This window comes from Bacillus rossius (genome assembly GCF_032445375.1).
Source record: "Bacillus rossius redtenbacheri isolate Brsri chromosome 4 unlocalized genomic scaffold, Brsri_v3 Brsri_v3_scf4_1, whole genome shotgun sequence".
Lineage (NCBI taxonomy): Eukaryota > Metazoa > Arthropoda > Insecta > Phasmatodea > Bacillidae > Bacillus > Bacillus rossius.
This window is the reverse complement of record NW_026962010.1, coordinates 18,160,453-18,182,827: the sequence shown is the minus strand read 5'-3', so window position 1 is coordinate 18,182,827 and position 22,375 is coordinate 18,160,453. Positions and strand designations below refer to the sequence as shown.

The window sequence follows — 22,375 nt, the reverse complement described above, 5'->3', positions numbered from 1 at the left end:
GCACGACTCACCACATCGCGCAGCTTGCTCTCGATCTCGTCGGACATGAGCTTCTTGCTGAGCGGAGTCTTGCGCAGCAGCATATCACAGTAGTTGGCCAGCAGCTCCGGACACTTGGACTCGGGCTGGGACTTGTTCCCCGCCATCTGCGGGCACCCACGCACACCTCCCACTCGCTTCAGGCCAACCACAACCATTCACCAGTCGGACAGAGTCAGCCACCGCAGATACCAGAGTCGAGTCGGAATTTGGCAGAACCACTTTCCCAGCGACGCCCGGGATGAACACAGGGTGAAGGGTACTTTTTTCTATATCAGATGCAGAATGTAATTGTCTTCTTAAACTGAACGTCAAGTGTGCATAATAATTTCTATCACTGGCAAAACCTTATTTAATCAATGATTAAATTATTGATTATCTGGATCGATAAATAACACAACCAATTTAATCCAAAACACTTGCAAAGTCAATTTTTAGAGAAACGGATAACACAAACCTATCTTAATTTTAAATATTGAGATCCTAGAAAACTCCAACACAAACATGATGGACACACCAAATGATGACGCATTCAAAATTCAAGGCAACGTCAGCTATTGACGAAGTTCAAAACTAAGTGCCATCAGCACCCTTAGTGAACGGAGCTCATCAAGGAGGAGGAAAGAAAGTTGTCAAACCCTACTATATGACTGTGTGGCGGACATAAAGAAATGACACACACTCACTGTTTGTATGTCTATGACCTATGATTTTTCTGTTACAAAAATGAAATTAACGATGGCGATCGGTTGAATGATGTAGAAGTCTATGTGCTGCAGCGCCATCCAGTGGAGAGTTACAAAAAAATGGATGGCATAAAAACCTTCTCCATGAAAAAACACTTTGATGTTCCAACTGTTAAAAATGATCGGTCAAAATGTGTCGGAGTTCATAAATCTAAAATATATATACCAAAATAATTTTTATATGTATAGATAACATATTAATACCAAAGTACTGTATATGGCTTGGAAACTGATACAGCCACAACTGTTAAAAGAATAAGAGAATACTACCACCACCAATTACTAAGTAATACAATTAGAATATTGAATATTGAGTATTGATGAAGGAATAAATTATGTAGTAACATTTACCAACTACAGAAGGTTAAAAAGTTATTATTACTGAAATAGTTTATGCTAAGCTCTTTCAATAAATACATGTCATGAATATGAACTGAACATATTTTTACACATTGTAAACTATACATGTATCATTTTGTATGGTCTGTAAGTACGTACTAACTAATATAGCATATATATGCATGATAATCTGGCTCCTAATATGAAATTATAAGAAACAAGTCACACACTGTGTAGTGAAACCTCATTACAAAGTAGGGGGAAGTGGGGCAGATTCATACAAAAGGCACCTTCATACAATAGAGATATCTGTTGTTAGGCGCACATCAATTGAACGACTTATGCATGTATGCGTAGCTTATTTATGTGCATGTTGGCTCACGAAGTTTGACAGCAGTTGGTGTGAAACACGCGACGAGGTGACACGAAAAGTGATTCGGCCACGCGTAAGTAATTTTATAACCTCACTTTGAACATCTTTTTATTGATAAAAGCTGTTTTCTAGATTATTCAGTACTACTTAATTTAAAAGATAATAGGGTCAAGTTTGTGAATTGATATGTAAATATGGTTGGTTTCTTTTTAGGAATATTTTTATTTCAATTTATTGTGATGGAGTAGGTTCATACAGCAGTCAGCGGGTTATATTCATACTGTATGAATATCAAGAACGGTGCTTATCTGCTTGTAAAATTTGAAAGAAAAAAAAAAAGTATTATTTACTACGTCGGACAAATCATCAAACACTACAGTTTGACAGAAGTAATGGTTTAATTTTTGAGGAAGAAACCAGGATCGTCTATGAAATTTGTATTTCCAGACATCAAAGATGAAGGATCAGTAGATCTATCAGATATAGTTTTGATATTACCGGATCCTAAATCAGCTAAGACAGCTAGGACTGCTAGTATTTTAAGTGTTAACAAATATCTCTCTTTTTATAACGTCCATTAATATAATTATTGTAAAGATAGCATATTTACTTTTCAAGTTATTTAGTGTTGAACATTTAAGATTTCTCATGTTGTCATATTTTATTTAAATTGTTGATTATTGATACTACTACTAAATAAGAACTAAGCAATAGGACTTAGATATTTAAATACAGATATGACTGATCAGAAAGACTGTTAGATTAACTAAGTTCCTTCAGTGCCATAAAAAGAAAAACTACCTACATTTATGTTATTCTCTTTTTTACTTAGTATTATTTGGCTATTACTTAGTATTGTGTGCACATAGAGACTAATTGCTTTTGTTTTCGAAAACGTATTTTCATATATTGATTTTGATAAATAATTAAACATTTAACATTCAATTTTAGTATTTTTTCACATGTATGAATCTGCCCCATAGCCTGTATGAGAGTGCCCCGCATGTGCGGTACATTCATACATTTTTTATTTTTTATTTTTTAACTTTTACAGAAAGCCACACAAGTGTATTTAAACTAATCATATATTTTTGATATAAAGTCAGATAGTAAGACTATTAGTTTTTGATGAATCGATACAGATATTGGTACCAGAGAAAATTCTATAAGACAAAATATAAAAACTGTATGAATCTGCCCCACTTCCCCCTACCACACTTTAAAGGATTTCACACTTTAGAGTATACATTTTCAGATCCCTACAAGAGGTTTTACATTTATTAACTCTTAAGTTTAAAGTACCTACGTACTTTCATTATAAAGTATCAAACTGTACGTTTTTTCAGGTATTTTGTAATGGGATTTCACTGTAACTACGCATCTGCCCAGAGCAATACAGTTAAGTATTAATATTTTATTGTGGCTATATGTCTTTTCAAGAACAATATGATGAGAGACACGTCAAAGACAAGGGCTACTAGGAAAGAAATTGGCGGCCATGGCCTAATTGTGTAATTGATAAAATCATCCAGTATTTTCCTGGCGTGAGTTAATGAAACCTGAGATTGGAAAATGAATCCTCTGCAACGTGAGTCAGGTGTTTTCCGACTGCACGACCTCACTCCACACTAACCAGTAACAACCAGCCTGCAGTGTAGTCACAGAGAATCAGGGCTAACACAACAAAGAAGTCCAGAGAACTTTCATAAGCATGTTCACTCCAACTCTGGCACGAATGACTACAAAACCAGGATTATGAAAATTGCTTTTTACACATGACGTGCATACACAACACAGTTTTACAATGGTTCTCTACATAGACTTTCCACCAAGACCCTGATTCTCTTAATGGGTACAGCAAGTTAATTTAACTGTGGCATAGGATGCAAAAAAAAAAAAAAAAAAAAAAAAAAAAAACTAAAGCAAGTTTTCTTGAAGTTATTAAATTCACCATTCTCACCACTTTTAGCAGACATCAAAATGTTTTTTTCTACCACAATACAAATTTTGCTTTCTATTTCAGTCACATTTAACTCTAAATAATAATGTTAAATTTTCTGTGTTTGAAATTTATAATTGAAAATGAATCCAAAATTAAATATGTACCACCCAAAAATAAATGAAATATGAAGACTAAAATTTACACATGAAACAGTGATAAACTAATGTAAAGAGACTTATCGGTACATCCTGAAAATTTATTGATGTTAATAGTGCACTAGATGTATACTTAATTTAATAGACCTAACAACAACAAAAATACCACACACTAAAAATATGACAGAAAATGTGTCTCTCACCTGCTTGCTGGGCAGTTCTAGCCTGAACACTTTGGTATCGTTAACAACTTGTTTGTACGCTTTATCGCGGGCAGTCAGGAAGCGAGGGTCGTCGTTGAATGCTTGCTTCACCAGGAGGCTGAACTGGCGAAACAGGTCGAGCAGTCTTTCCACGTACTTCTCAGAGTCCTGCCACAACAGACAGAGCATCAAAGGCTTTCTGCAGGCCAAGCCTACAGCTCAGACATTTCTATGAACTGCTGGGACTAAAGTGGTGAAATGAAACATAGGTTTTTACTTTTACAGTGTGTCCACAAAAATCTGTCACCAAATTTTCCCTGACTTTCCCCTGACTTCACTTGACCAAAATCACAAATTTCTTTGACTAATTCTTTTAAAATAATTTACCTATTTTGCAAGTTTCTTAAAGATAAAGACAATCCAGCCTCCATCATCTACATAGCTAGCCTAATAAAAAAAAATATCTTGCATAAACCATTTTTTAGTGTGTGAGACTATGCAATAAAAAACCAATGAAAAATAAAATGTTTTTTACAGTCTGAGTGACGGCATACTGGAGCATGATATTTCCTCTCAAATTACTATCAATGAGGAATTTCCATGACTTTTTCAGGATTTCAAGCAAATTCCCAGACTTTTCCTCGACAATTCCAAGTTCCCTTACTTTTCCCTGACTTTCCAGAATGTGGACCCTCTGCTTTGAACCATCTAAGAATGAATGAATTGCTGCATAACACATCATGAACATCTGCTTCATTAAAACTAATGAAGGGTAATGAGATGAGAATGAAGCATTGAAGGAATGATGGGTGGATAAAACCCACAGGCTCTATGTCTCCCACGTGTGAAGAATCCAGGTTCGACCCCGCCGGGAATCACACACCATCACCTTGGTAGGAGGCAAGTGGTCTGACGCTCAACCACCACAGCTCCTCACAGGTAGTGACAAGATTTTATGATTTTATTTTTAAACCAATTTTGTTTATAAAACAGAAGATTTCAGTGCTATTGTTTTTATTTTTATAAATGCTGTTTGTAATACTTACTCCACAAAATTGTGGTGATATTTTATGTGTTGCATTTTTTTGATAAAAATAAATGGGTAAGCATTTGCGGTTTAAGTAATTCAATAAGAGTTACCCAATCAAAAACTTAAAAGAATTGTTCTCATCTATACGCTTTGATACAATCTTTTGTCCGGGAAAATGACATTCTTTGATTTTAAAACATTAAAGGATTACTTTTTTTAAATATATAATTTGAATTAGTTTTGGTTAAATTCTGCTTAATTCTATGATATAACTTACATTTTGGTGCTATATGGTTAGGGTCACCTGAAAGTAGTCAATAAAAAAATGAGGAATTTCGTCATTATAAATAGATAAAAGCAGCATAAAATTCCATAAAAAAAACTGACTTGATGTAGGATTTTGGACATACGCCATTGTCTGTAGAAGAAAACTACAAAAACCAAAAGACAAAAAACAAAACAAATTAAGCAAAAATTGCTGTTGTCAACAGGATATATATACACCACATAATATTCCATAACAGGAATATGGTCAACAAAAAAGAAAAAACAAAGAAAAATGGACTAAGAGAACGAAAAAAAAAAACCACAAATGATGAATTGAACCCCAAAAAAATTCAGCACAACAGTTGAAACGAGACAAAAACACAACAAAAAAATAACCGAGCAGTCGGAATATCTCTAGCACCTGCAATTATGAAGGAATAAATCTAATGTTGCAACATTTAAATTACAATAAAAAAATTTTATGATTTGAACAGTTTGGACTAAGGCAAATATTTTAAGAATCTTTGAGTCTTACCATACGTTTTTTTTCTTACTAATGTTTTCTTACTAATGTTTTCTTACTAATGTTTATTTAGAGTGGTAGTGAAAAATCTTCCGATTGAAAATTTGATTCAACATCTTAGTATTTTTGTGAATTACTTAGTTAAAACAGGGCAAATTTTGCAGAAAAATCTGATTTCATCAATTTTTCGTGTTTTTCGTAGTTTTTTTATGATCGTGAAAATTTCATGGCCCTAGTTCAGTGTTATGCTGTGTATTGACTTGTGTTTCGGTATTATTTCAGTTTTATCACAATTCACCAAATAATCTTGTTCTTACTCATAGGCCACTGGAACTACTACTGAGAACTGGCCAACTTGAAAGACTTCACGCGGGAGTTATTGAAACCAAAAAATATCATATAAGTTTCAACAATTTATAAGTCTCCTTTATTTTCATCTTTTATTATTATATATTTCCCTTCATTAAGGCATCACAAATAATTTTAAAGAATATCTGAATTTGACGAATGACTTAAAAAAAAAGTTTTCCTTGTGGAATTGACAGAAATTAATTAATTTTGAAAAATGATTACATTTATTGCAACAGAATTATTCATCAGAATTTTTTTACTCTCTCCAGGAAAGCTATTAATGCTCGCTATCTGGCTTAACAAATTCCAATTTTCAATGATAAACAATAATAAATCATTTTGACGTTAAAAACTGTTTGATCCAAGATGATGATGTATCTCGGTTTGTATACATCCTGAAGGATAGGCATCACACATAATTTTTTTTTTCTAGATACCATATTGTTACTAAAAAATATTTTGAAAATGGACTGCAGAAGTATAGTTGTGTGTGCATCATCAATCTGCGGAAATATATTAACTTCTCGCGAGAGACCATGATGAAATTAGTCAGGCAAAATGTTTTTTACAAATAATTTCCCGATAATGAATAGAATATACCTAATGGAATAATTAACAGGAAATTTTTTTTGCAATGCTTATACAGTGAAAAATTCTGCAAAAACTGAACTATAAGAATAACAGTTATTATGTATATTACAAAGTGACATGATATCTTAAAGTAATAGCAACAATGTTAACAGGTGGCAGCACCATTCAGCTTTGTGATATTAATTTCATAATGTCTGGGTAGCATTCGCATGCGTGCATCTGTTTCAAAATGGTCTATGGTTGTAAGATATACATAATACAGCAACACAAAGAAAGTCATGAGACTGATATAGTGATGGAATGAGTGCATAAATATTGGTGGGGATTACGTGGAGAAGTATAAGTAATTCTGGAAAGATGATCATCTGTGCCCGACGTGGAAGTGCAGGCGCTGACCTGGGTGATGATGTCGGCAGCGGCCACCATGTCCGCGAGGCCGGCGCTCACGATGTGGTCCTCCAGGTCCCTGAGCATGGGCGCGATGCCGTCGGGCACTCGGTCCATCAGCTTGAACATCAGCTGCAGCTCTCCCCAGGGCAAACAACGCTCCGCATCACACACGCCAGTACTACCTCCTTCCGCAGCATCTGCTGCACTAACGCTACTTCATCACGCCAAACACTGCCATTCTTACAACAAACAAAAAAACTAAACAATAGTTAAAAGAGATCTTAGGTGGAACAGCCCCGCCTACCTGGGCACACACACTGTGAGTAGAGCTCGAGGAAAAACCACATAATTTGAAAACTTCTCAAGATATCCGAGTGGGTTTTGTTTACGAAAAACATTTGAGAGTTCGCTGAGGGTCAATAAGTAGTTAGGATTCCGGTTTAAGTTTTCAAACTGTATTTTTTGAAGAGTTAAAATGACTAAAAGGTGCATTTTCAGAGTAATTTTTAGGCCTAAAACAACAAGTACAGATTATTGAAAGCAACTAAGGGACTTGCATTAGACCGTTAACTTCATATCTCCGCCATATAGTGTTACTGTCACCGCTCAAATTTCACAGTTGTCCTATGCGCGGCAGAATGACTGCGTGCCAGTTCACAGCCTTGCGCTTAGAGGCGACACTGCGCTAGAAGCACCAGTGAGCGACGAGCATATCATCCCGCATCACTAACACAGATACACTCCTGGTGAGGTGGGCTCCTTAAAGCTTAGTCATCACACCATTTAGCACCACTTAGGTTACCAAAGGTTATTAAATATGCCATGTATTAAATGACATTTACATAATTTTACTATGGGTTACTGCTGCAATTTCATCTCAACAGCTCTCTTTAATTTTAGGTTTTGTCCCAAAATTTTTGACTAAAATTACTAAGTGTTATTTGCAAGCTTTAATTTGTCATGCAAGTAATCATAAAAAAACTGCATATCATCTTACAGCTACTTGATATCACTACGTGTGTAAAAACAATGACATGAAAATTTTCATTTGCATTAATTCTACAGGATGGTTGATGCAGAGACTTAATATTTAAGATTTAAAACTAACCTTTTAAAAATTCAGTTAATTGTTGGATGGGAATAAACTGTATTTGACTCCTAATAAGTTAATTATTTTACAAAAAAATAAATAAATATTAGGTGCTCGAATAATCATTTAATACAAATATATATATATATATATATATATATATATATATATATATATATATATATATATATATATATATATATATATATATATAAAATAACTTTAGCGTCTAGCACTAAGGGCCAATTGCACCAAGCATGTTTAGAGAATACAAAACACATCATAATTTCTGCAGAAACTACACACAACCTGATCGGCCAGATTATCATCCAATCATGGTTGCTCACAAGAGCCAAATACAGGTCTTGCCAAGTATGTAAATACTTTGCAGAAAACCAAGCCTTCAGTTGTTCATCCCCCTTGAAAATAGTTGAAACCTGGCAAGCCGGAAAGTCTGGCACATCATATTTCATTGAAAGTTGTCTTAAAAGACAAGAAGTTAAGCCAAGGCCACAAAAGCCTACAATCAAAACCACACACAAAGTTATTACGTACCTGTCAAGTAGAACATGAATGAAGATCTTATATTTCAGCCTTGTTTGAATAAGGTTGCATATAAATACATTATTTATACAACTACAAAACAAAATTTAGTCTACCACGTCTTTAAAAAGGAGGCTTTTACTGTAACAGCAGCTAGGTAATTATACATACTTACTAAGCCAAGTAAATGGTACTTACTTTCTGTTTCATTATTTTTTATCATGCCAGAGCATTCTGCAAGACTGGTGGACTTGAAATTCGAAATTAAAACGTTCACACAGCACTCCATCAGCTAAAAAAGAGAATAATCATTGAAAGTGAAAGAGTATAGGAAAAAAATGTCAAAAACAAGTTTATGTGAGTATTGTCCCTGATATTACTACTTCTTTTTTTCACTGCAAATCTTTGAAACTCATCTTTACTTCATTAACTATTGCTATTTGAAACTTTAACTGTTTTATACATATGCAAAAGCAATCATTTTGAATGGAAAAGTAGGGATATTAATTATTAATAAATACTGATAAAAAGAACGATTAGACTTCCAATAAAATATGGTTGTCAAATTAGTGAAAATTGACTTCACAAAGATGGATCACATGAAAGCAAGTGTGAGTCATATATCACAAATATGAGCACCATATCCCTAAAGTAAATAATCAGAAAGAAGTCTGTTAGAAATTCTATTTACACATAACATTAGCTTGTAAAAAAATTTAGGTTTCATCCTGATTAGAAATGAACCCAGATCACCTTGGCCATTGTAACCCTTAACAAGCATAGAGTTTCAGCAAGTATCTTCGTACAAATGAAATATTTACATATCTTGACATCTTTCAACATGATAATGAGGATTAATGGCTGATATCACATACAAGTAATCTAACTGTTCAAGTGAAATGAATACTCATGTCATAGGGTACTTATAAAATATATGTTTATTTATTAGTATAAAATCATTGTAAATTCATAAATATTTGTTTGAACCAATAGTCACATGACTAGGGTCGCATAAACTTCTATGACAAAGTTATGCTAGGAGGAATGGCAGAACATTTTGTTTCCACTAAATTTATATGTACTGGCGTTTGGAACAAAATGCTGTTAAGAAAAGTTGAGAGAACTAATAAAGTATTGGAAATGATTGGACGTGTGAAAAGTATTTCCGATTACAAGTCATCAGTCTTAAAAGTATAGTTATCAAGAAGCTACGGAATAAATAAATAAATGTTTTAAGTAAGTAAGTAAGTAAGATATATTTATTGACATATGTATTTTTTTTCCAGTCATAAACTTTGCAGTTTGTGTGTGTTGGGAACATTGACTTGAACCAGTCATCAGAATATTAGTGCTACGAAATATACTCCAACGTAGTATGTCTTTCTAGTATCCTACATCGTGGTATAACATTGCAGAACTTTAGACCAGGTATCGACGCACAGACTTCACATCGAACACCAGCAACTGATGGTCGTGGAACTTCATACAAGATTCATACCAGATACTCATAGACCTGGACATTCACCATGCAGATCTGCATTCAAGAGACTTTGAATCTGGAGTCAACGCATCTACCCTCAAGAGATGCTCTATGAGAACTGATCATCACCAAGGACTTGATGAGTATCCAGGATCGATCGTACTGCTACAAGAACAAGTAGTGTCTACACCATCGTCATATGTACTGGTATTATTCTTGTTTGACGATTTGTACTAAAAATACCTTAACTTTTATTGACAAATGTTATAAATTTTGACTAACTAGTGTTAGAGGTATGCAGTAAGTCAAAGAGTCATATGCATCAGAGCAAGCTAATAGTATACTAATGAGTTTGAAGCTAGTTAAATTATTAATTAAATGTTTCACCTCCCTGGCCAGTATAAATTGAGTCAAATATATTAGATTACATCATATTTAACAAAATTAACTGAGGGCTGCGCGCACGTTCCCGGTGACTTTAAGGTGTTATGAATGGGCGCCACCACGTGTAAGGGCACATGGACCCGGCTGAGTCTCGCTCTCAGGGCGTGACGTAGCCCAGGTGGGGACGAGTTACCAGCCCTTTCTACCCTATATAGATCCAGATCTGGCCCGCTCTAGGCATCGGGCACGCCACACTCCTAGGCTAAGTAGGCTCACTCACCACGTGGTTAAATAAAGTACTCGGGTTTTACTTATATCCAGATTTAATTCCACGAACACGCCTCCCTCTACGCACGTTACACTTTAAACAGTTAAAAAGCCTGAGGCACGAACCGACTTAAGTGAATGCATGGTCCACCCACGTGGCCATGCGATAAAGTATGCTTAGTACACAATGTATAAAAACTCGAATGAGATAATTAATTATTAATACAGTCCGCCGACCGAGAGCTGCCCCGAGGATTGATGGACGAAAAGGTTTAAGAATAATTAAAGATGCAGAATTACTTGATCGGTGGCTTACAACGGTTGAGATCCCCGGGGTGCTGGCGCGTCTGCTCTCGGTCGGTGATGAAGATGAACTGGACGAGAGCTGGCTCGTCTCGACTAACATGGCGCCCCCGCGCCAACACAATTACCGTTATTACATTCTGCGATTCCGTGCCCCGGCGAAAGTTAAGCAAATCATAGATTAACATTAAAAAATATATAAAAACTACTGGCAATTTAAAGTACATTAATATTTACGTAGTTATTGAGAATTTATATAAAAACATTCCTACCCTCGTCCAAGTCCGTGCCTATTCAGGTCCGCCCAGGCAACGTCTGTAGTTTTTTAAGTAACGTAATATTTAAATTAAAGAAATACATGAGTAAACTACAACAAAACACTGGGGCAAAAAAATGAATGAAAAAGGGTTTACAATTCATATTAAAACTTAACACTTTAGGGAGTCGCCGCACTGCTTCTAAGCGCCCTCTTGCCGGGCTAGACACACACGCACACACGCACGCACGAGCGGGAGGTTTAATTAGAGGGTGGTGGTGGGAGGAGAGGGTTGGTGACGGCGTGAGGCACATCGGGCTTAGGGAGGGCGTAGCCCCGGCCGACGTCATAACCTTGCTAATATTGTGTTAATAATGTATAATAGTTGTGTGCATTTATCATTGATAAATTAATGAATATTAATACCTTAATTACATTAAAATAACTCTCAAAGATTATTTCTTTCATTTTATAAATGCTTGATATTATGACTTTTAGAACAGTACTAAAATAAATTTGATCTTTAAAAATGGAATTTAGTAGTTTTATCTTGATAGATTTCAAAACTATGAATATTTCATTTAAATTAATGGACCAGAGAGAATATCTTTGTACGGTCATTTATAAGCTGAGTCGATACTTTAACTCATCTTAGACATCCATATAATTTAAGTCCCATCTTCGGGATAGTTTACGTAGTTGTACAATATTTTAAAAAAAACATTCATTTTGTTATAATGATTAGCTAAACTTTTTTTTTATTGAAACATGCCCACAGACAGACATCTGATTGCATAATATGAATACCGTATTCACTCGCGTAATGTCCGCCCTCGCATAATGTCCGCACCCTTTATTTATATATCCTTAAAAGAAAAAATTAAAAATTCGCATAATGTCCGCACCAGTCATCTACGGCGGGCAACACAACTTTGGCCACACCTAAAGGACGCAGTATGAATGGAAAGTTGACGGCTCTGTAAACAAAGCCGTGACCTTGAGCTGTCCTTTCTCTCCTGTCCTGAAAGGGTGGGGAAATTCGTTGAACTGAACAAAGCACGGTAACGGTAAACACAACTGACCATAACGCACGCAAGTTCAAGGCATGAGTTTCGCGTCGAGTTTTGTAGTGTAGAGTACATAATGGGTAAATATAAATCCTTCACTGCGCGGTTTAAATTAAGAGTTGTTCGTTATGCTGAAGAGCATGGGAACAGGGCTGCTGAAAGGGAGTTTGAAGTGTACGAAAAAAGTGTTCGTCAGTGGCGAAAAATAAAAGAACAGTTGCAGTCAACAAATGCAACACGGCGTGGATCAGTCTTGTTTTCAGTTGAGGTAAGACACGCAGCGCAGCGTAAAATAAACTTCAACTTTAATTAGTGTGTACCCTGTTTTACGTGTCAGGACAGAACAGAACCCCTCTTTGTTTACATTTGGTTGGAATCCCTCCCTTGGCCATTCTCACGCTCTAAATGTTTCCTTCCCCTTCCTCCTTCTCTACGTCACGAAGGCCATCAGATTGCCGGGAGGGGGGGGGGAGTACAGTGCGCAGCAGATGTGGAACTGGTGAGTCACTGCGCTGTTGCCAGCTCGCTGGTTCCCTACGCGCCGCACGTAAGGATATGGTACGGAAAAATATTGCAGCCGTGCCGTTAATAGCCGTTTTAATCCATCACATATTAATCACATTAATAAGGCACACGTAACCACACTTATTTCAGTGTAGCGCGTAATTTTTTTTAATGTTCCGGCAAGTGCGAGACAGTTACCGGTGGCAATTACAGCAAAGTAAACATGGTCTAAGCCGGGTTGTTTGCAAGCGATCCCGCAGCAATATTCTTTTAAAATACCTAGCTAGTGAAATCCAAATTGATTTTAGATACGTTTTGTGCCTTTTTAGTAATAATTAAGACACAAAATTTTGTATTTTTGTATTTTTTCTCACATAATGTCCGCACCCCATTTTTTTGGCCAAAAATGTGGTCAAATTACTGCGGACATTACACGAGTGATTATGGTATAATCAAATATTTAGACATGCTAAACATTTTATCTTGATGTTTCCAATGTAGTCACTTACTACTTGCAATTTTTGCACAAATTTAAATGTTTATGTACAATGCTGGGTTAAAATACTACTGAAGTGTAAAGTTGAACCAAGTGGTGGTACTACTCAGGCAATACAACTATACATGTGTGTGGCTGAAACACAATGCACAATGAAAAAAAAAAAGTGTTTACACTGCAAAAAAAGACTTATAAAGATAGTATGCCAAGATCAAAGTGATCTCTGAATGAATGAATCATCGATACAGGTGTTTGAGACAACAAGGGGTTATGAATGGAGAATGGAGCATTCATGGAATGATTTGAGCTAGGGGAGAAACAGGAGTACCCCGAGCAAACCCATCAGCACACAGCAACATTCACCACATTTCACGCTTGAAACTGTCTTGGTGAGACACGAGCAAACGACCACTCAAACCACTGCAACCCATATAGCGTCAAGATCGATGTGTCTCCGAACAAATGGGGATACCGACTTAGTGAACATAATATTATGAGTCTCGCATGCCACATGAGCATGACCCATTAAGCAAGCAAGCACTGTGCATTTCAGCTAATCTGAACACTTTTAAGTTCTTTCCAATGATTTTGTTTGAGTCAATAAATCGTTATGACATGAAACTGCTCTTCCTAATATATTTTTAGAAATCGTTATGACACGAAACTGCTTGTCCTAATATATTTTTAGTAGGTACAGGTGCAGTGAAGGCAAGTTACAAGTGTACGTGAAGTAGACTCCACAATGTTCACACTGGCTGGAATGCACTGCAACAAGTAGAGATGGACTGGACTCGAACCGGCCCCCTCGGCCGTGGCGGAGACACCCACCGCCTGGACGGAGCCGCTGCACGGCTCGAGGTACTTCTGCGCGCGCTGCTCCTCCTCGCGAAGCTTCGTCTCTGCGTACTTCATGAAGTTGTGGACTCCGTTCATCTGCAGGTACTGCGGCGCCTTCACCTTGTAGAAGCTCTCCGTCGACGCAATGTACGCCTTCTCAAAGTTCTCCCGGTATATCTGCAGCTTGTCGTCCGGGTTCGAGCACAGGTTCACTGCAACACACCGTCGTGCTTCTCAGCTGCCACCATTTCTTCTCACTCGCTGCAACGACATTTACTTCCGAAAAGAGCTCATACACTAAGGTTATCAGGGCACAAAAATATCTTTTGGAAATTCTCTACGTTAGAATGAGAATAATACTGATAAATATTTTGCATTAGCAGAAGACAAAGTATAAAGAAAAAAATGAAGTAATATAGAGTGGTGAAAAATGTCAAAAAAATGTCATGTGGGCAGATAAAAGAGTTGATCAACACATGGTTCTAAGCAATATTAGGTGCAGCTTTATATTACACTTCTAAAAAGAGCAAGAAGATTTTTTTTCTCTTCCAAAACACAAGAAAACATACAAAGTGGTGTGAAATGCAGGGAAGAAAGGAAGCAAAATGAATAGTTCAAACATAATTGAAATAATAATGTTAATAATAATTCAGTATTAACACAGACATTTAAGCTGTTACTTAGAGTATAAGAAAATGGGCTAATTAGGTTTTTGGAATAAATGGTTACAGAAATGGGTTTAAATTCAAGTTACAGAAAAAAGTTAAACTGCTTGGAAAAAAAACAAACCAAAATCTCTTCTCTTGATATATTTTTCATGGACCCTATTGCTATTACTATACTTATTAACTTCTGGAATTTGTGTGTGCTGAATGTATCGCGATTGCGAGATGATTGCGGTCTGGCACAAGCAGGGGAACAGGAGAAGGGTTCGGCCAGCCTGTGGTATGGACGGAACCACCCCAGCATTGGCCTGGGAATTCAGGAATCTGTGGAAAATTAAAAAATCAGGATGGCCAGACTAAAATCTGAAATCTGGTCCTCCCATTACATCGTTGCACCACCTCGCTCATTTTTGCACAAATATTTGAGGAACTACGCCTGAAAGTAACTCTGTGATTACCGTAGGATTCCCTGACACCAATGACCAGCTGGGAGTCGAAGGCTTCACCATTCCGTTCTGCCTGGACGAGCTTCATGGCAGAGTCTTGCAGTCGCTTCTTGATGTCCAAGAAAATACTTTGGTTCCAGCTGTCGAGCATCAACTAACAACCAAAACAATACAAATGTCTGAAACTACAATAAGTAATTCCCTACAGTGAATACAAATGATTTCAAAAAGTTTATTTATATGAAACTAATATAAACTTACCTAAAAATAACTAAACAGAAAAAAAAAAATTTCCACAACTCTGCCTAACATTATTGATACGTATGACTTTTATGATTATTTAAAGCCTGCCACAGTTTCAAAGTCTCACAATTATCACAAATTTTTTATTTATGAATATTAATAGTTTGTTTGACAATAAAGTTTGCAGGGTTTTGCTGCCATAGATGGAATTAGCTTGGTTTGTGGGGTTGTGACATGTCAAGTGGAACGAATAATAGTCTCCGACATTTGAGTTGACATTGCAGTTGCCCTCATCATGGTTGCCTTCAATAGACAATTCAGCATTGTATTACGGTTTATACCAAAAAACTAAGTGACTTGAAGCTTTGAAGATGTTTATGTCATACATTTACTTAGGTTTCATGAACCGCTATCAGAGCACATTTCCTTCATTCAACAAGAGTGTCCTGGTCTCTGCAGTTTGAAAGATTTTCACTGAAAGGATTCATAATTTTCTTTTGGCATCCATATAAAGTACACCTACTTCAAAATTTCACATTAATTATGCCAAGAAATTCACTTAGAAAATTATTTATATTAATTAAAACTTATTTTAATGTTATAAGTGGATGGAAATAATAGAATGTACTCACACGGTGATATTTGTGCTCCTGTCAACCTTTGCAGTGATAGCTACATCCAGCCCGCGACATCGTTTAGCATGGCCCATTTCAGGTCCTGATTTTATATCTACTTTAATCTCAGATCAATTTTTATACTTTTTAAATGGTTTAGATTTTACGAAATAAAAATACATTGCATACTTTTAGCTGCCAGAGTTACATTTTTACTGTTTTTGGAGCATACAAATCAAGAAAATCAACTGGAAAATAGGACTAAAACTTTTTAGGGTTGAAGACAATGATACGGGCTACTTCATGATATGGTTTGTAGGCTATTAAAAATGCTTGTTTTATTTTGCTTAGCTGTTAAAATTCCTACAAATTTGAGGATTTGGAAAGGCAAGGTAGAATAATAAAAAATTTTTTTTAACAATTTTTTGAAATAGCCTGTTGCATTGCTGTTAAACCTAAATTTTTTTAGTCCTTTTTTCCAGTTTATTCTCTTTGTTTGTCCCAAAAACGTTAAAAATTAAACTCTGGCAACAAATTATGCCAAAGGTATGCAATATAAATATTTTTCATTTCATGAAATCTAACCATTAAAAAAAGTTTACATGTTGACCAGCGTTTCACTTAAATACAAAATAATGAACTAAAATGAGATCCACCCACTTAAAGAATCTTTTAATAAAATATCATCAGGTATACTCTCATGTATTCACCATCTTTGTTTACCTATATATAAGTTTTCAATAGTCACTGTAACGAAGCCATTGTATTCTCAAAAAATATTTAAAAATATTATTTATATATATATTTCTAATTTATATATTTTTAATGGTAATTATTCTTAGATGAAAAGGGTTTTCTTTATTATATTTTTGTAAATTACGCTAAAAAAATAATAATTTTTCTTTTCCTCACGACATGCCATGAATTGTATTTATTGGTTACCCTAAAGAACAATAGTACAATATTGAGATCAGTTGAAGAATGATATCTGGCCCCCGTAAAGGGTGAAGCCTGCCCCACCTTGCGCACGATGCTCTCCTCGTTCTGGGACTTCTTCTGCAGCGCGGGCGAGGCCTTGGAGCTGAGGGAGGTCTCCAGCTGGCGGAAGGGGGTGGGCAGGTAGTCGCACTGCGCGAAGAACTTGCGCCACTCCACGATGTAGGCCTTCAACAGGGCCTGGTCCTCCTGGTGGGACAGCACCCGCTGCCCCGCGGGAACGACACACGTCACACATCACCGCCCGTCTTGCGAACAAGCGAGGCTACACCCACGTGCTTGCAGCCAGCAGGAGTAACTACCAGGACCACCGTAGCTCCTTTGAAACTGAATCCTCAAACTGACATGTGTGTCTGGGCTTGAACAGTTTGCAGGGTTGCTAGTTATGCAACTATGCAGTTTCTCAACCAGAGATGTTTTTATTAATTCAAAATGTTTGCTAAACACAAATTTGTTAGAATTTCTAAATCAACTGTTAAGTAAATGCATGAGCAATTTCTGTACAAGAATTAAGATTCAGTAATTTTACCTGGGCCGTAAACTGAGAACAAGGGCCGGGGGCAAAGAATTTTTTCTGACCCACTCCCTGTTATCTAATGAAAAAATTTCCAATATGTATGCACAAGAACATGTAGACGTTACTGTGGCCATTAACTGTAAATATTATCTGCGGATATCACTTAACATGTCAGTTTTCCTATAAATTCTATTAACAATCTCTAAACTCAACTGGGTCCTGAGAATTTGCCCCCCCCCCCCCCCCCCCATGCCACTCCTTCTTGATGGATGTGTGTGTCCGTAACCAAAAGCACTGAGTACATGTGTTGTTAATGTCAAGTTTTTTAATTATCACAGTTGACATGTAAGTATTAGTTCCTTTGAATTAGTTTGTGGGAAGGACACAATGTATTGGTATTTAATACAGATTAAATTATTTTTGTTACAGGAATGCCCCTCTTTCGAGTGTTCACTTTTCTCTCACGTTCACAAGCTGAAGCAGCAATGTTTTGGAAGCATGAATGTATTATGTATCGGACTGTGTGCCGCGTACCTGTCATGCTTTAATGCTCTTCAATGGGGCAAAGCCAGATGAATCGTGTTCGTTTCATATGTGTGTCTGTAATTACCTTGCTGTTAACTGATTAGATAAGTCATATAACTTTTCGAGAAAGGCCACACATCTAACGATGAACATGTGACTGGTCCTACTACAGTGGTCGCAGGATCTCATTGAACATGGAGTTAGGAATCTGCTACGTGATACGTTCAACTTATGTACAAAAAAGTTGGTCTGAATATTTTATGCATTGCTCATCATATCTGGGTAACCATGGAGTTTGGAAATTTTAATCAAACAAAAATCTAATTTAAAAGTATCCAATTTGGCTTAAAAATAAGAAATAAATAACTGCACTTAGGCAATGATCGGTTATGAAAAGAAAAAATTTATAAAACCGTCAGTAATTAATAGACCACATTTTTTTGGGAAGCTTAAACACACAGCTTAGTATGACCAAAAAACAATATTCTATTATTTTTGATACATATATATATATATATTTATATATGCACTAAACTTGTGTGTTTCATTTGTAAAGTAGTTCTGACTGCTATTTGCACTTAACATACATAAGCATGTGAAAGTTACAAATCGTTGACAGCAGATCGGAAAATATTTAAGAAGTACTTGCTACAAGCTATCTTTCAATGAATAAAATCAGCCAATGATATATGAAACTACCTGACCTAACATTCTGTCCATTGGCACAGGTGGATGCTAAGCTGTAGTTAGTTACGTTACATGCAGTTGTGAATAGAAGAAACTGTCAGAAGTTTACTCCAAATGTTCATATCATCCATTCATACTGTTTCTTACAGGATTACAACTGTAAGGAACCATGTATTAAAAAAGAATTTAAAAAGTGACAATTTCCAGAAACATCATGTGCCTCATACCAGAGTGCAGTTTTTTCATCATGTTGCAAGGGAAGTTTTGAGACTTAAAGTGTGTCCATAAGATCTGATTGGTGGAAATAGTGCAGTAAAGAATATTTGAGAGCCCTATGCAATTTTGTACACAATTCTATAGACACTTATTTACTAAGGAGATTGATTAAATGAACAAATGAATGATTAGTGAATGAATGGAGATGAATGAATGAATTATAGCTTAAAATCTCATTGATATTGGGGTCAATAGGGACAATGAGGTATGATGGATGAGAATGCCGCATTGACAAAATGCACGAGTAGATAGAGATGTTACTTTCTCAGACAAATATTTATGAGAAAATGTTCTGCAAAACCAGAAAACTTTCCAACAAGTTATACTTTCACAGGAAAACACAATTAAACTAAAAACTTTTATTTAAACGAAACAGAACCAAATAAAATATGTATACATTTTGTCTTTGTTTACAACGTAACAGCTACTCAACATTTGAGAGTTGGGTAGGACCCATGCTACCCTCTGACCAACTGATTGTTTTTTTTAAACAGTGCCTTCCAATATACAGAAAATAATTTGTATAACATATACTATCAACCTACATTAAGTTATGTATATGTATGTTGGTAATGGGATTAAAAAAAGAATTTCCAGAAAAATTTGTTGTTATTATTTTCCTGTTATTATTTTCCTGAAAATTTCCCCACTCACATCTGTACAAGAGTACTCTGAGAAAAGCCACAAGCTCACAGCAACATCTGCCATTTTCCCCACTAGTGTGATCCACTGGAACAGAACCCAGATCGTCTCTGTGGGAGGCGAGTGATCCTAGCACTAGACCAGCAATACCGCTAGCACTACAGTGTGCATACACCATTCTTACCTTTGCTGAACGTCGCCATTATACTTCATGTTTAAGGGGGGATCAGGCCCTGCCATCCTGGAGTTTTACACCTTTTTGCTATGATTTGAACTATCTATTCATCCCAGTGTTTTGGTACGTCCAGACATACAATATATCTCCCACAGACTTTCTAAACCTTGTTTCAACTGCAAATTTACTAACAAGTTCTCATCCGTAAGTGCCAGGAGGAAATAACTTATTATGTCACGTGGACGACTACAACTATCACGATAATAACCAGTTCACAAGTATGGACTTCAACCAGTAGACAAAACTGAGTCGACTAAAAAAATTTAGTACGAAAACTTTATTGCAAGCGGTATCAAAATATTTGAAATTACAAGATGGAAAAACCTAATTCCTCTTAAGGAATGCAAAACATCTTGAAATTTATATACTAAGATTCTGTAGTAAGTATTTTTTGAGTAAAAAAAAAACATATTCAAACACCTAAGCAGTGAAGCTCCTCGTAAAAACTATCAAAAGCACTTTTCAAACATAATGTAGTGGACTTCTCAGGGAAACAAATCAGTAACACAGAGACTTGGATTCTCTGCCATCCAAGACGCCATTAATAACAACAGCCACAAAAACCACAAAATAACGGCCAACTTGCCGGTGGATTTGCACACAGCGGCACGTTTTCTATTCATGTTCCTCCTGAACTGCCTTACATCCCTTGCGACACTCTCTCACAATCTTCACTAACAAACTAACTTGCAATGATGGTATGTAACTAATTACAAGAAATAACACCACCAGTAAGAATCACTTTATGAGAAATAAATTTTTACTTAAGGTAAGAAATTTTTGTTTTTTATCACTGTCATGTTAAGTAAACTTTGACAATTAATATGCTATTATTTAATTCCTGTGAATATTTGTGTGAAGTAAACTGTGACATGTAAATATTGGTGTGTTCTATATCCTGGAGAACCTAGGCCTACTCCAAAAGTAAAGCCTAACTCAAAAAATTAATTAAAAAAAATGAATTCTAAATCAGATTTTTTGTGTACTTAGATCAAACCTGCAAATATCCTATGTTTATCTTTTAATTTTTCCAGACCATTCAGGAATCATCCTTCCTACTAAAGCTTAACTCTCACAATGATTTGTCGAATCCATCCTTCCATCAATCTCATAACCTGCAGCCAATCAAATGGCCTGTAAAAATCCATCCATTCATCCACCAAAACATAAACAAGCTTTAACTTTCGACGGACGGATGGATGAAATTATAACCTCAAGATGCCTGAAAAGCATTGCTTTAGTTTTAAAATGTTTTTTTTTTTTTTAGTTTGTTTATTTTTCCAGCTGCTTCCGTATTGTTTTTAACTTACCTTTTAAAGTTTTATATTTGAAACAAAAACTAGCCTAACGCCTAACATACAGGAACTGAAAAAATTATATATTTTTTTAAATATTAGAGTGAGAAGATATTTTTTGTAAAACAAACAGGAGAAATTTTCTCAAAAATTTAAGCCTTTAGTTTTAGTCATTAGTTGGCAGCATCCAAGAGAGAAAATATTAAGAAGAACATGTGGATCATTCATTATGAATCACTCTGCTATTTGGCGGGCAGACAGATCACAGGTCCACCTCAATACTAAACAGCCCCTACAAAGCAATATTGTTCCATTGTAGGTGTAATGTAGTTAGCCATTTCAATAATAGACACCCCCCCCCCCCCTAAATCTGTTTGTCATATTAGTAAGTACAACTAAGTTAACTTGTGCTAAAGCTACAAGCATTCAAAACATATGGTGACATTTAAGCAAAAAAAAAATTTGAACTAGGTAGGCAACTGTAAGAGAGCAAATTAAAATAAGACAATTTGCTTACCATCTGGGCCTTCTTGATAAAGTCCATGATATCATCTTTAAGAGCCTCTTTGACTTTGGGAGGGCCTTTGTCATCCCACATACAAACCACGTACACCGCGTAGAAGAGGCCCTGCCATTCCTCTGGAGTGACAGTCTCTTGCTGCAGCAGCTTGAGAATTATTGGCCTCATGGATGGCCATTTGGCCTCGAATAGTATCTGATCTCTGTCCTGCCACACAAAAAGTTGAGTAATGTCAGCTCAAAAATATTGTAACACAGCCACAGACACAACAAACTGTATATTTTGACTTATAACGATAAAAGATAAGATATTAAAGGCTTAAAGTGTTTTAGTATAAACTGTAAACTTGGCAAAAATGCTAAAAATATTATATTTTTATTAGTACCTCTAATGAAAAACAAAAGTTATTATAATTCACATATCACATGACAATGAGCACCAGCCTGGTACGTCAATATACATGGATTAAAAGAAGGAATAATGCATTTATTAATAAAATGACGACTTATTCATTAAAAATGGACACATAATGTAACCA

At 35.9% G+C, this 22,375-nt stretch overlaps 1 protein-coding gene across 3 annotated transcripts in view; it reads right to left on the bottom strand.

The window, feature by feature from the left end:
- The window catches only part of LOC134541630 (cullin-5), a 49,788-nt gene that overhangs the window by 27,136 nt on the left and 277 nt on the right, over nucleotides 1-22,375 (bottom strand). For all 3 annotated transcript variants that reach the window (XM_063385199.1, XM_063385200.1, XM_063385201.1), the window contains exons 2-9: nucleotides 21,835-22,044; nucleotides 17,165-17,347; nucleotides 15,300-15,441; nucleotides 14,168-14,388; nucleotides 8,781-8,874; nucleotides 6,956-7,086; nucleotides 3,798-3,965; nucleotides 12-146 (exon numbers count right to left, since the gene is read on the bottom strand). In XM_063385199.1, the coding sequence (XP_063241269.1) occupies nucleotides 12-146; nucleotides 3,798-3,965; nucleotides 6,956-7,086; nucleotides 8,781-8,874; nucleotides 14,168-14,388; nucleotides 15,300-15,441; nucleotides 17,165-17,347; nucleotides 21,835-22,044 (1,284 nt within the window). The remainder of the gene's footprint in view (nucleotides 1-11; nucleotides 147-3,797; nucleotides 3,966-6,955; nucleotides 7,087-8,780; nucleotides 8,875-14,167; nucleotides 14,389-15,299; nucleotides 15,442-17,164; nucleotides 17,348-21,834; nucleotides 22,045-22,375) is intronic.